This window comes from Narcine bancroftii, chromosome 7, assembly GCF_036971445.1.
Source record: "Narcine bancroftii isolate sNarBan1 chromosome 7, sNarBan1.hap1, whole genome shotgun sequence".
Lineage (NCBI taxonomy): Eukaryota > Metazoa > Chordata > Chondrichthyes > Torpediniformes > Narcinidae > Narcine > Narcine bancroftii.
The window spans coordinates 30,740,873-30,756,105 of record NC_091475.1 but is presented as its reverse complement, the minus strand read 5'-3'; the positions used below and the strand labels follow the sequence as shown (position 1 = coordinate 30,756,105).

General features: G+C 39.8%; 1 protein-coding gene across 14 annotated transcripts in view; it reads right to left on the bottom strand.

Moving 5' to 3' along the window:
• The window catches only part of bcor (BCL6 corepressor), a 292,865-nt gene that overhangs the window by 30,924 nt on the left and 246,708 nt on the right, over positions 1 to 15,233 (bottom strand). For 11 of the 14 annotated variants that reach the window (XM_069889363.1, XM_069889351.1, XM_069889354.1 and 8 more), the window contains 2 exons: positions 12,623 to 12,988; positions 1,606 to 1,943 (listed from right to left, as the gene is read on the bottom strand). In XM_069889363.1, the coding sequence (XP_069745464.1) occupies positions 1,606 to 1,943; positions 12,623 to 12,988 (704 nt within the window). The remainder of the gene's footprint in view (positions 1 to 1,605; positions 1,944 to 12,622; positions 12,989 to 15,233) is intronic. The other 3 variants (XM_069889366.1, XM_069889362.1, XM_069889352.1) reach the window with 2 other exon arrangements.

Here is a 15,233-nt window from a genome sequence, read left to right as displayed (position 1 = left end):
ACTTCCTCTCTGAAGTCCAACATAAATCGTTCCAAGATTAACATTTCTAAATGCTGCACTAAAACTGTATTCATAATATTAGTGCCAATTCAGATCCAGAATCATACTGGCCAAGTGCAGATCAAACTAAATTAGTATCATGGGAAAATAAAATCTCCCACCTCTAGATCCCAGAACTAAGCTGAGTTACAGGACAAAATAGTTTGCCTTGAGATAATAAAAGCAGAAATGAATCGTCTTTTCTTTGAAGGAAAGGAAACCTCTGCATATGCAGATTTAAGAGAATAATTTCTAGTACGCCAAGACTTAATCTGGAAGCAAATGCTGTTAATAAAAATAACATATATTCAGGTGTATCTGGAGAAATGTTGTCTAAAGTATAAGAGTAAAAATGGCAAGTTGCATGGATTCTAGGATAGTTTATCCCCAGTGTTCACCAGAAACAAATGGTCTAAAATGTTGAATTTTCCACTTTGCAAACAAAGTTCAAAATTCCATAGAGATAAGTGAGGCTAGATAGACTTAGAAAAACAGGTCTACATTGTAAAGCTGAAGTCTAGGCCCCTTTGGGGAAGAGGCTATGAGATCTGAGGTATTCTAGATTTGAACAAATCTTTTCCCCCTTCTCTCTCTCTCTTGAAAAAAAAGTTGTCATTGTACAGCATTATCCCAATTGATTAACTATGTGTTTGGACATGGTAAAAATCGCCCAACAAATACTGAAAGTGACATATGCAATTGGCTACTCAGTAAGTTCAGTTCCAAATGAACCAAACAAGCCTTACAGAATTACTAACCAAGAAAATAAGGAACCAGAAAATGTATGCTAACGTGTAATTACCATTCATTGTTTCCATCCATTTGATTTTTGAAATCTATATTTTACAACAAGTAATGGGTAGATAAAATTAAAGAGAATATTAAAACCTTCTGGAATATTTTCCCTTCTTTGAATTCCATCCAGCCAAGAGAGCAACAAAGAATTCCATAGTGCCCAAGATGTATCTGTTCTGTTCCCAAATGATTGTTCTTTGAGTTCAGTCCTCTCTGTACATGAATTCTAGATATGCAATGACCAGTGTATCAATCAAGAACAGAAACAGTTGTATTTTCTTGGGAATTATTAGAATTTTCTAACCACTGTACCGTGGAGGCTCAGTTGCCACATATTCAACTTCTTTTGATAGATAATTAAGGAAATTGAGGCCTGTGAATATATTTCAGGGAGGTGCAGCTGAGCAAAAGCTCAACTGTAATCTTACTAAATGTTGAAGCAGACACAGTCAAATGTCTTACTCCAGCTTCTATTTCTTGTATTCCTTTATTTCTCCTTTAATTTAGGGATACTAGCCATGTAACCTTTAAGAAGTTTGTGATGAACAAGTGTACTATTGAGGGTGCTTAAGCTTTGTTCAGTATTTGCATATATAAATTACAACCATTAATGTTTCTTTGTTAATTATTGTGAACTTTGCCTAAAAGGATGAGACATGTTTCAGATGCTATCCTCAAAGACTGACTGTTGACCATATACACTAAATGTAAAAATAAATTATAATTATAAATTATAATTATAATTAAATTATAAATAAATTATAATTATACCTTGTCGTCTGAGTTCTCAATATCAGTCGACTCATCTGCTGTCAAAGATGACCTTCTTTTATCCTGACGAGTTAGGTGTTTTGTTTTGAATTGACGTTTTCCTGAAGGTTTTTCCCATTCAGTATTTGAATACTTTGGTGAAATTGGTGAATAAAGATGGTCATCCTCCTTTCCAGAACACAAGATACTTAGTTTGCGGATTTCCTTGTGCCTTTGTCTTTTAGTTGATGATCGAGGCACTGGTGTGCTGGTTGAGTTTTGTTGTAGTTGCCAGCTGCTGCTTGTTGTTCCAGACAGAGATGTCTTTTTCCTTGGAGATACTGGAGGCGTTGTGAAACCTAAAAAGAAGTTGACAGAGTTTTCAGTAATCAATTATTGAAATTTTAGACTTAGCTACTGAATTTTAGTAACTACAATTCTGTACCATCATTTGAACATTGCATATGTAAAATGGAATTCTATACAGGTGTCAGAAAACTTAGTAGTTATCTATAAAAATCAGCTCCAAAACTAAGGTCTATGTCCCCAATGTAGGCAGGACAATGTTTATAAATGTTCTGTAATCTGTATCTGATTACCGTACTACTAATGGCAAGATGGTTTAAATAATACGTGTGATTGGTTGATCACACATTTGAATGCAGAAAAGAATTAATATAGTCAGTATAATTTTCTAAACTAATCAGGGAACATGCAGGCATGATTGCTGCAAGATATCCAGAACTTTTTAAAAAAATTTAGCTTAAGTGGCAGCTATTTTAGTAGCCTGTATTTTAACAGTTGCACAAATACACTACAGATGTTCTGATAATTACTGCATATGTGACATTATATTATTGAAGCACAGGAAGATACTGTTTATAAAAATCATAATTACACTAACAGACTCTCTGGTTGTTAGGTGTACGATTGAGGAATCTGGTCAGGTATATTATTTGTGCATCCTTCTGTTTTGTCTCTCTCTCTCTCTCTCTCCAAATTCTTCGTAATTCACCACCCCTCAAAACACAGCAGCAAACACACACACACATCAATTCCTGGTTCTTTTTTCTTTCTCCATTTTCTTTCCATTCAATCATTGATTCTCCCTCTTTGCAGACTTTTAGTTCCTAGTCCAATCCACTGCCCACTTCTCCCTTCCTGATCTTCTCTCTTCATCCAAACTCTCTCCCTCATTCTGCTCCTCCTTCAATCTTTTCCCCTCATCAATCTCCAGACAAGCCACAAGCTAATTAAAGAAAAAAAAACAGCTGCCACAGACAACAGGCTCCAGCTGAGCACATGCAGCGTCTTGACTTCAGATGCTCAAGTGTCAATGAGTGGGGGAGATGGTAGAAGGAGGGCAAGAAAGGATGTTGCTTGTCTCCCAGTCATGAACTTAAGCACAGAACATTCTTTTCCTGCCAGAAAACACTGCCAACTTGGTGAATCTTTTCAACTGTCAGGTTTGTACTTTATGAACCAAAAATTATTTCCAGGATCTCGCTTATTTAGAGTAAGAAGGGTTACATTTCACCAAGCAATGAACCAGTAAAGTGCATAGCTGTAGTAGAAACCACAGGAATGCAGTACTGTTGAAGTAATGGAGGATATGTTGCAGCAACTGTTGAAAAGGAAAAAATAATGTTTCACGTTGAGGATTGTCATTTAAGTTGCAGGATGAGTTATGTCCCTTGTCAAGAAACAAAATGCAACACCAATGCCAGAACTTAAAACACTTCACCACACCAGAACACAAGCAAGTAAGAGCAAGAGGAGGCCATCAGGTGGGGGAGCCTTGAGGAAAGCAAAGGTGGGTTTCCTGCCTTAATTTCATTAGCCTCCAATCAGTATTATTGGAGTGAAAGAATCCATCTTTCCCAAGTAACCTTTTACCACTTGCTTTTAACTTCAAATGGTTTGTTAAACATGTTCTCTGGTACAGTTTTCAGGATGTTCTCTACTAATATTTCCTGATAAGTATTTTCATTCTCAATTTGTACAGTATTTGCAATCTCAATTTTCATCAAATAAACACCAAAGGTTACCAGAAACTAAACATAGTTTAGTTATTTTAACTAAAATATTCACAGATGACAAAATCAAATTTAATTTTAATGATTCAAATTCACTTAAGACTTTTAAATTCTTACTATTATGAGAACAGTTAAAAACTGTGAAAATTACTCTGAGGTCTGGTTGCCACTCATATCTCACTCTGCCTCATGAAAGAACTATGTAGACGCAGTGGATCTTGCGGATGTTGCAGCAGATAACTGATGTCACAGGATTACCATGGGTACGGAGTGTAGTGGCAAGCTGGATCTTGCACAATTCTGTTCAGAACAATTCCTATCACAAAAATTCTCAGTAAGGAGTACGTAGATAATCTAGAGCCATCCATGGCATAGACCAAAAATGGCAAAGACTATGTGTCACTTGCTGATAAAGTTTGGCTCATTTAACTGTCATCATGGAACTCACTGTCACACAGATCAGAGGATGGTTGGAGAGAGTACTATGTCGAGGCATTAGGTGCAGTTTGGGTCTGTATTCCTTGGAATTGAGAAGAGTGAAATATAAAACATAAAAGAACCTATGAGAGCTTAACAGAACAGATGTTAAGATGTTTTCACTCGAGGAAGAGTAATGAAGAGTTACAAAATAAGGTCCCACTCATTTAAAACTAAGATACATAGAAATATCTTCTCCAAGGGTGGCAAATCTCTGGATTTCTCTATCCCCTGAGGGCGGCAAAGACCAGATCATTGGATATGCTTTAAGAGGAGGTCGATAAATATTTGAAAGGTCAAAGTATTACGTGGAATATCTGAAGAAGATGTGATCAGACGAAGTAGCGTAGTAAACAAAAATATCTGGAACAGCTTTCTTTATTCATTCATCAGTAATGGTACTATTCTGACAAAACAGATAAAAGTCGACCACCATGGTGGATCTGAATGGAGGCCAGACCAGGATGGATGGCAGATTTTCTTCCCTGAAGGACATTTGGAAAGCAGATGGGTATTAAGATAACCCAGCAATTTTATGTTTACCATTGCTGAGATTAGCTGGATTCCAAATGTACTTAAATGCATGAATTTAACTTTCACAGCTGCCACGGTAAGATTCAATTTTGTGTCTCTGCATCAATGTTACTCAACATCGGCAACTAGTCCTGTAATTTACCATCATGTTATCATGTCCCGTCTCCATCATGCTAATTAAGGCATTCAAGGGCCTTGAAGAAGTCTTCTAAGTAATTAGGGGAAAGTGGGAAATCTCGGCTGTTTCAGCCTTGGTTTCTGAGAAATTATTTTATTGATGTTTGATGATTAAAAATGAAATTGTTAATTTTTAAAATGTCAAGAGGCTTAGGAATCAAACCAGGAAATACTTCTTCAAACAAATACATGGAACACAACTTCAGATTTTTGGAGGCAGAAGTCCCCAAGCCATCTGGCATTTGGAAACTGCAGATCCTTTCTGGATGAATAACATTTCACATTTATTCATACCATTTATTAAATCTACATTCTACAATAAAGCCATGAAACATTCAACAGCCCAGAATACCATTTGATGATCTGACTGCATGATACAGGTTACATGAACACATGATGAGCAGATTCCATTTATTTTCACAATCTGAAATACTTTCGTTTGTCACCATAATTCAGACAAACAGCAGGCAGCACTCGCTAACGCTCAAGTTGATGGGAGGGGTGGAACAGATCTGAGGTTTCTAGTAGGTGACACAACCGTATTTTGTCTCTAAAAGGGAAGGCGGATATACTCAAAAATAGATATAATATTTGAGAAGTAGAAAGTCATAGATGAGCTGGATGGTTATTGAGTGGCAGTAGGCCCTTTCAAATTGTCTTGTAAAATAGGGTTAACTGGGCAATTTACTAGGTTGAAAACCCAGGTACAGGGCTATTTGAAAAGGGCTAAACTGGGCAAGCCCAGTCAAAATCCACCCGGGTCCCAGACCTCAGAGGTGGTCAGAGAACCCAATAAAACTTGCCTGGGTGTCCTCCTCCACCTATTTGGAAGGGGAAATGGCTCATCTGATTACTCTGGAACTTTAAACAGAAAGGGAACAGAAAGAACACAGGGAACAGGGCTACGTGAGGCAACACTCACCACGTTATCTCAGGGACAGGATCTCCCTTAAATCACTGGGTTGGTGATTTAACAGTTAGGTTAGGCTGTTATTTGAAAGGTGCAGGAGGCACACACAACCAGTAACCTCTCCCACTCTCAGGAGGGCTACCCAGGTCCTGCAATTTGAAAGAACCCAGTGTCAGGCTCTAGGAGTAGCGCCTGTAGTCTCCTGCAATGCAACACGTGACCATTCAAATTAATGTCTGGTGCTTAGCTGGACTGCACTGGATTTTTCTAAATAGCTTCTTGAACTTTCAATAATTTTCCATGCGATGCCTCCTAATGAAAATTCACACTCTTATTTTGAATGAGCTCTGTTACTGTCCGTAACTGTCCGAAAGAGGATTTGAGCCAGGAAAGCGGCTGATACCCCTCATTAAAATAATCTCGTGAACTTTTGCTGAAAGCAAGAAACGAGAGGTTTGCTGAAATTCTTTAAAAGAACATCATTCCCTTTGAGCTGTTTAATGACAGGACAGTAACCTTTGTGCTTCCTAAATGAGCCACAATTTTGAGAGAGACATTTAGAGCTGCATAGTTTCCTGAAATATTTGAGCGCAGAATAGACCATTCAGCCCAAATGCTTGAGCCAAGACTTTTCTTAACTGTAAACGTCTTTTCAGAATATAAAGCAAACAATGTCTAGGCCAAATACGATGCTCAAATTAAATTAAAATTCTGTTGACTCCACATGATGCACATGCCTCTAATTTTACTTTCTTGTTCTCTTTATGTACCTTCAAAATTTCTCATTTACAAGATCCTTAATTTCAAAACATATTGGGAGCTTCTTCCAACAGCAGTGAATTTCATTTATCCTTTTATTTGTTCAGCAATTAATATTCTACAGTTACCACAAAAGATAGGAGTAGAATTAGGCCCTTCAAGTCTGCTCCAACATTTGAATCATGGATGATGTATTCTTCCTTTCAGCCCCATTTTCCTGCTTTCTCCCCATAACTTTTGACACCCTTACTAATTGAGAACCTACCAACATCCTTTTTTTAATCTGCCTAATGACTATGCATCCAGAGCCTTCTGTGACAAAGGAATTCCACAAATTCACTACTCTCTGACTGGAGAAACTTCTCATCTCTCTTCTAAAGGGACATTCATTTATTCTAAGGCTGTGTCCTCTGGTCCTTGACTCTTCCACAAAATCTTACTTAAGACTATAAAATATAAGAGAAGTAGGTCATTCGGTAGGAGTAGAAGCTGATCTGTTCTCCCACTCAGTTCCACTCCCCTGCCTTCTCCCCATAACCCTTGATACTCTTGACTACTCAGATCCTCTCAATCTTTGCCTTAAATACACCAAATAACTTGGTTTCCACAGCCACTCGTGGTAGTAAATTCCAGAGGTTCACCAGTCTCTGACTAAAGAAATTCCTCCACATTTCTATTTTAAATGGGTGCGCTTCAATTCTATAGTTATGCCTTCTTGTCCTTGTCTCCCTTATCATGGAAACAACTTGCCACATCTACAGTACTCTGTCCTGGCCTTTCAACATTTGAAAAACTTCAATGAGCAAACCCCCCCCCCACCCTTCTGAACTCCAAGGAGTACAATCCAAGAGCTGTCAAATGTTTCTCCATTGCTAATCCCTTCACTTCAGGAATCATTCTTGTGAAACTTCTCTAAACCGTCTCCAATACCAGCACATCCTTTTCTTAAATAAGAAACCCAAAACTGTACCCCGTACTCCAAGTGAAGCCTCACCAGTGCTTTGTGAAGCTTCAACATCACATCCCTGCTCCTATATCATATTCCTCTGCATCTGAATACCAACTTTGCATTCGCCTTCTTCACCATCGACTCAACCTGAGGGTTAACCTTTAGGGTATCCTGCAGGAGGTCCTTTGCACCTCCAAACTTTGAATTTTTCCCTATTTAAATAATAGTCTACCCTTTTATTCCTTCTACTAAGTGCATGACTATGCACGTTCCAACATTGAATTTCATTTGCCACTTCTCTGCTCATTCTCCTTATCAATCCGTCTCTCTGCAGCCTCTCCATTTCCTCCTCACTACCACCTTCTCCACCGATCTTTGTATCGTCTACAAATTTAGCCACAAAGCCATTTATTCTGCAATCCAAATCATTAATATACAACGTGAAAAAAAAGTGGCCCCATCACTAAACCCTGTGAGGCAGCACTGGTAACCTGTAGCCAACCAGAATAGGATCCCTTTGTTCCCACTCTGTTTCCTGCCAATTAGCCAATGCTCTACCCTGCTCATCTTTCCTGTAATTCCATGGGCCTCATGTGCGGTACCTTGTCAGAGGCCTTTTGGAAGTACAAATATACAACATCCACTGCATGTCCTTTGTCTAGCCTGCTTGTGGTTTCCGCAAAATTTGCAGTGAGTTTGTCAGACAAGATTTTTTCTGAAGTAAACCATGCTGACTTTAGCCCCTCCTATCATACACCTCCAAGTACTCCATAACTTCATCATGGACAATCAACTCCAACAACTTCCCCACCACCGACGTTAGGCAATAATTTATTTTCTGCTGTATCTCTCCCTTTTTAAAGAATGGAGTGTCCTCTGCAATTTTCTAGTCCTCTAGAATCATTGATTCTTGGAAGATAATTTCTAATGCCTCTATAATCTCTATAGTATATCCTTCCTAATCTGAGGGTGCATTCTATCTGGCTTGGGTGACTTATCTACTTATATACCATTCAGCCTCCCAAGTACCTTCTTTTTGCTGATTGTGACTGCATTCGTCTCTCTTCCCTGACATCCTTGAAAGTCAGGTATACTACTAATGTCTTCAACAGTAATGCAAAAATACTCATTCAGTTCCTCTGCCATCTCCTTGTCTTCCATTACAATTTCTCCAGCATCATTTTCTATCAGTCCTATATCTACTCTTGCCTCTTTTTTTATTCTTAATATACGGTCCTTAAAACTGCATTTAGTATCTTTTTTTAATATTTTTTGCTAGCTTCCATTGAAAGTTCACCTTTTCCTTCCTAATGACTTTCTTGGTTGCCTTCCACACACTTTTAAAAGCTTCCCAGTCCCCACTAATTTTTGCTTTCACTTTGGCTTTGACTTCCCTTGTCAGCCACAGTTGTGTCATTTTTCCATTCATACATTTCTTCTTTTTTGGAATATACCTGTCCTCCACCTTCCTTAGTCCTTGCAGAAACTTCAGCCGTTACTGCTCTGCTGTGCTCCCTGCTAGTGTGCTTTTCCAATAAATTTTTGCCAGTTTCTCTCTCATACCTCTAAATTCCCTTTATTTCACTGCTATACATCTCTGATTTTAGTTTCTCCTTCTCAAACTACAGGACAAATTTTATCATAGGGTTCCCTTACCTTTAGCTCCTTATCAACTCTGGTTCATTTCACAATAACCAATCCAGAATTGCCATTTCCTTGGTCAGCTCAGCTACAAGTAGTTCCAAGAAGCCATCCTGAAGGCAATTAATAAATTCCTTCTCTATGATTCAGAACTTGCATGTTGAAATCCTCCATTGTGACACTGCCCTTTTTGCATGTCTTCTCTATCTCACTCTGTAGTTTGCATGCCACATCCTGGCTACTGTTTAGAACTACTGAAAACATCCTATCCACATCCATACTATCCAGCCCTTTCAATATTTGGAATGTTGTGAAGAGATTCTTCCTCATCCTTCCTACACTCCAGCAAGTACAGGCACAGGGCCATCAAACTGTTCTCATATGTTAACCCTCTCACCTCTGGGATCACTCTCATAAACTTCATCTAGATCCTATTCAACACCATCACATCCTTCCTTAGACACGGGACCCAAAGCTGTTCACAATGCTCCAAATGTGGTCTGACCAAGGCCCTACAAAACCTCAGCATTGCATTTTGGCTTTTACAATCTGGTCCCATTGAAATAAATGCTAGCATTGCATTTGCCTTCCTTAATACCTGCTCAGCCTGCAAGGTACCCTTTAGGAAATCTGGCACTAAGAATCTTAAATTCCTTTCGACCTCCACTTTCTGAATTCTCTCTCCATTTAGAAAATAGTCTACACCTTTGTTCATTCCACACACTTCCCTATGCTGTATTCTATCTCATTCTTTGCCCATTCTCCCAACCTATCCAAGTATCTCTGCAAACTCCCTACTTCCTCAATGCTACCTGCCTTTCCACCTGTCTTCATATCATTTGCAAACTTGGACACAAAGCCACCAATTTAAAAAAAATAATAAATTAGTTGTACAGCACAATAACAGACTCTTCCTGCCCACGAGACTGTGCTGCCCAACTACACCAATCAACCTCCAATCCCCATATGTTTTGAAGAGTGGGAGAAAACCCTCGCAGACATGAGAAGAATGTAAAAACTCCTTAAAGACAGTGCCAGATTTGAATGCGAGTCACTGGTACTGTAATATCAAAATTTTTTACATAGATGTGAAATGTAGCAGACCCAACACCACCTCCTGCAGAATAACACTAATCACCATCAGCCGTCCAGAAAGGCCTCCTCTATTCCCAATCTTTGCCTTCTGCTTGTCAATATTCTATTCAAGCTCGTACCTTTCCCATAATACCATGTGCTTCCATCTTATTTAGCAGCCTTGTGCACAGCACTTTGTCAAAGGCCTCCTGAAAATCCAAATAAATAGCATCCACTGACTCTCCTTTGTCTGTCCTGCTCGTTACTTCCTCGAAGAATTCCCACAAATCTGTCAGGCAAGATCTCCCCTGAAGGAAACCATGCTGACTTCAGCTTATTTTTATCTTGTGCTTTCAAACATTTTGAAACCTCATCCTCAATAATGGACTTTAGAATCTTGTCAACCACTGAAGTTTGGCTAAGCATCTTATAATTTACTGTCTTTTGCCTATCTCTCTTCTTAGCGTGAAGTGACATTTGCAATTTTCCAGTCACCAGAATGATTCATGACTTCAGCAGTTCTTGAAAAAAATCACCTAATATGTTCACAGTATCTTTAGCTACTGCTTTCAGAACCTTGGAGTGTAGTCCATCCGGTCCAGGTTACTTATCTACTTATAGCGCTTTCAGCTCCCAAGCACCTTCTTATTAATAGTAACCACATTCACTTCTGCTCTCGGATACTCAAATTTCTGGCATATCACTGGTATCTTTCAGTGAAGACTGACCCAATCAGCTCATCAGTCATTTCTTTGCTCCCCACTACTGCTCCAGCAGTCAGACGTCCACTGTTATTACTCTCTCTTTATATATCTGTTAAAAAAACTTTTGGTATCCTCTTTTATGCTACTGGCTAGCTTACCTTCATATTTTATCTTTTCTCCCCTTATTGCTTTTTTTAGTTGCTTTCTGTTTGGTTTTTAAAAGCTACCCAGTCCTCTGGCTTCCCATCAACTTTTACAAGACTCCCTCATTTTTGCTTTTATGTTGTTTACGACTTCACTTGTCAACCATGGTTGCTTGACCATTCCCTTAGAATTCTTCTCCTTTGGGATGAATCTATCCTGCATCTTCTGAATTATTTCGAGAAACTCCTGCCTTTGCTGTTCCACCATTTTCCCTGCTAGGTTTGCCGATACATCGGACTTTAGATTCTCCCTCTCAAATCACAGAGAGGATTTTTATCATTTCATGCTCACTGTCTCCTAAGGGTTCCTTTACCTCTAGCTCCCTGATCAAGTTCTATCATTGCACAGCCCCAGATCCAGGATTTTCACATCAGTAGATCAAAGAAAAGAGTAACATTGCGGTTTCTTTCTCTACTGATAAGCTTGAGTTAAAGTTTTCTAAAAGAAAATTAAATGAATGTTAACAATTTTTGTTTGAAATACAAAGTTCATTTTTAAAACAGCTTCCTCAAAAGGTCAGTTCTGATATTTCAACCTAAACTCAACTTTGCTTTGATGCACCATCCACCTAGTTGTTCCATTCAATATGTAAAACAAATAAAATGTTCTTGTTTGAACCTCCCTTGAATTTTAATTTTCTTTGATCATTTTCTAAAATGTCCTCTTCTGGGCAGTTTTATAGTTAGTTTTATTCCCTAATATTCTGCCAGTTTCTAAAATGTCTTCTGTTCTCTTGCATTCTTCCATTTCCTGTTTCTTTTACTGTATGTATTCTTCCCTTGACAACAGAGGAGAGACAACTGCCCTTTCACCTTCTTCCTTCCAACCAAACTGAGTAGCAATTGCTCCTTCTGATGAGAGATCATTCATCCAAAATTTTGACTGTTTCTCTCTCCGTTAGTTTCCACTCTACTTAATGTGTATTTCTAGCACTTTATTTTTTTAATTCAAATTTCTAATATCTTTTATATTTGTCAGATATGTTTTGCTTGTCAATGTTAGGCCAATCATTACACTTAATTACTGATTTTAAAATATTACCAGTAGTCCACACTCCAAATGAGAAGGCCTATCTTTGAGTCTTAAGTCAGTTGTTGGTCATATTTGTTGGTCTCTGATGGTTAATTCATCAGCGAAGGAAATTAGTGTTGTTTCAAAACATTTTCTTTGTTTTTGAACAGGTAAAAATTGACACCATGTGACATGGCATAATTTGAAAATATTTCCTGTCAACTTACCCTAAAGCAAACGTTAACAAGCTAGGTAGTCTTATAGTGAAAAATGTAAAATGGTTAGAGAAAAATCGAAGACCATCAATAGATTACTCCAAAATTTAAAAAAAACACTAAATAACATTTTGCTCAGAAATAATCAGAATGAAAAGCAAATGAAAGTGAGGTCAAGCTATTTGAAATTTTCTTTTTGTATCATTCAGTTTTCAACACAGTTCCCTGTATGGTGAAAAGGAAAAGTGTATGAAAGATTTCTGAGAAGTGCCCCATTTTTCTTATAAACTACATTATGAGGTTCTGAATTAAACAAATATACAAACTTCTTCAGGTTTCACATGTACCTTTTGCAAAGTCATTTCTGCTGAAAATCTCTTCAGATCCATTTCTGTTGGGCTTCGACTCAGATACTTTCTTGGTGTTTTTTTCTTCAGACCTGCCTTTGATCTTTGTGTCTTTTGTAATAATCTCTGATTCCTTGCCTCCAGTTAATTCCTTTCCATTGTGTCGATCTGCTTTGGTCGGAAAGGATTTGTCGGGAGAAACCTGCTGCTCCCAGAGTGCCCGTAGATGATGCAAATGTCTTTGCTTGCGTGGATGAAGTCCTGTCAGTTCAATGCACACCTTTAGGTTTGTTACTTCGCTTGAAGGCGAATCTTCTGAATTATCCGTGTATTCATCATTTATGTCTTTTTCAGTCCATTCATCTACTTTGAAAATAGTCCAGGTTAATAAAACATACCCTACAACTAATGACACCACTGTACAAACAAAATTATAAGTAGGCCTAATGTTCTGAGCAACAACTAAATAGTATCCTTTTTAATATGTGCAATCACAACATACTCATCCAGGAAGAGTGAATCTCCCATGTGAATATCCAGCTCATTCTACCTAATTCTGTGCAAAAGATCATTTTATTTTCCAATATATTTTAAGAGTCTAATAAAAAGTTGATAAGGTATCGGTTTCTTGTGGATTTAGTTTCTATAGCTCATTTCTCCTGAATTGAAACAATTGGACTCCTGAATTGCACTCACATCCAATGATGCCACATTATTAACATATCTATAGAAATTTCATATATTATATATTTCATTATGACCTAGAAAGAAGCTAATTTTCCCCATTGAGGCTATGCCGATTAAAAGAGCAATCCCAATCCCCAAATTAATCTTCCCTGTAACTTGTTCCTCTCCAAATTTCCATCAACACTGTTCCTCACCCCTAGATTCCACCAGTCAGAACAATTTACAATGACCATGCAATCTAGTCATTCTCACTGCTATCTAGTCACTCTTTCAGCTGGAATAGCTTTTACATATGTGTATATGTTATAGCTGAGAAGTGATTGGATTTGATGTCTTACTAATGATTAATTTACAGTAACAAACTCATTGTCAAGTTTTCTATTCATAGAATGGTAATAAAAAAGGCAAAATGAATGATCAAATAGCTAACGTACATTTTTATTTCTGCATCACGTTAGTTGACTTTCTCACTTTCCTCAAGACAATTCAAATTGGCCTCTCTACACTGATCTATCAGAGATTCTACCTTGCATTGGCTGGAGATGGGATACTCCTATGTGCTAATTATACAACTTAACAGCCTATTCCAACATGAAAGGATGAAACCTACCAGTTTTCACTTTTACGGTGGCAACACTATTCAGGACTATCATACTCTGAGCCAGACAAAAATACACATTAAAAACACAATGCTGGAGAAACTCAGCAGGTCAAACAATGTACTTCATATAGCAAAGATAAAAGAAATAAAGCCAACATTTTGGGCTTCATTAAGGCATGGACAAAATGTAGACAGGCTCCTAGACAAAATAGTGGGTGGGGGGGGAGGGGCAGTCAAACTGGCAGGAGGTAATAGATGGATAAGGAAGGGAGTGCACACCAGAAAACGGGGAGGAGGAATGGTTTTGTGAATGAAGAGGGAAGGTGGTGGAGAGCTAGAAGAAAGAAGACACAGGGAATGGGGAGGGAGGGAGAATGGGGAGGGGGGAGAATGGGAAGGGGGGAGAATGGGGAGGGGGGAGAATGGGGAGGGGGGAGAATGGGGAGGGGGGAGAATGGGGAGGGGGGAGAATGGGGAGGGGGGAGAATGGGGAGGGGGGAGAATGGGGAGGGGGGAGAATGGGGAGGGGGGAGAATGGGGAGGGGGGAGAATGGGGAGGGGGAGAATGGGGAGGGGGAGAATGGGAAGGGGGGAGAATGGGGAGGGAGGGAGAATGGGGAGGGAGGGAGAATGGGGAGGGAGGGAGAATGGGGAGGGAGGGAGAATGGGGAGGGAGGGAGAATGGGGAGGGAGGGAGAATGGGGAGGGAGGGAGAATGGGGAGGGAGGGAGAATGGGGAGGGAGGGAGAATGGGGAGGGAGGGAGAATGGGGAGGGAGGGAGAATGGGGAGGGAGGGAGAATGGGGAGGGGGGAGAATGGGAAGGGGGGAGAATGGGAAGGGGGGAGAATGGGAAGGGGGAGAATGGGAAGGGGGGAGAATGGGGAGGGGGGAGAATGGGGAGGGGGGAGAATGGGGAGGGAGGGAGAATGGGGAGGGAGGGAGAATGGGGAGGGAGGGAGAATGGGGAGGGAGGGAGAATGGGGAGGGAGGGAGAATGGGGAGGGAGGGAGAATGGGGAGGGAGGGAGAATGGGGAGGGAGGGAGAATGGGGAGGGAGGGAGAATGAGGAGGGAGGGAGAATGAGGAGGGAGGGAGAATGGGGAGGGAGGGAGAATGGGGAGGGAGGGAGAATGGGGAGGGAGGGAGAATGGGGAGGGAGGGAGAATGGGGAGGGAGGGAGAATGGGGAGGGAGGGAGAATGGGGAGGGAGGGAGAATGGGGAGGGGGGAGAATGGGGAGGGGGGAGAATGGGGAGGGGGGAGAATGGGGAGGGGGGGAGAATGGGGAGGGGGGAGAATGGGGAGGGGGGAGAATGGGGAGG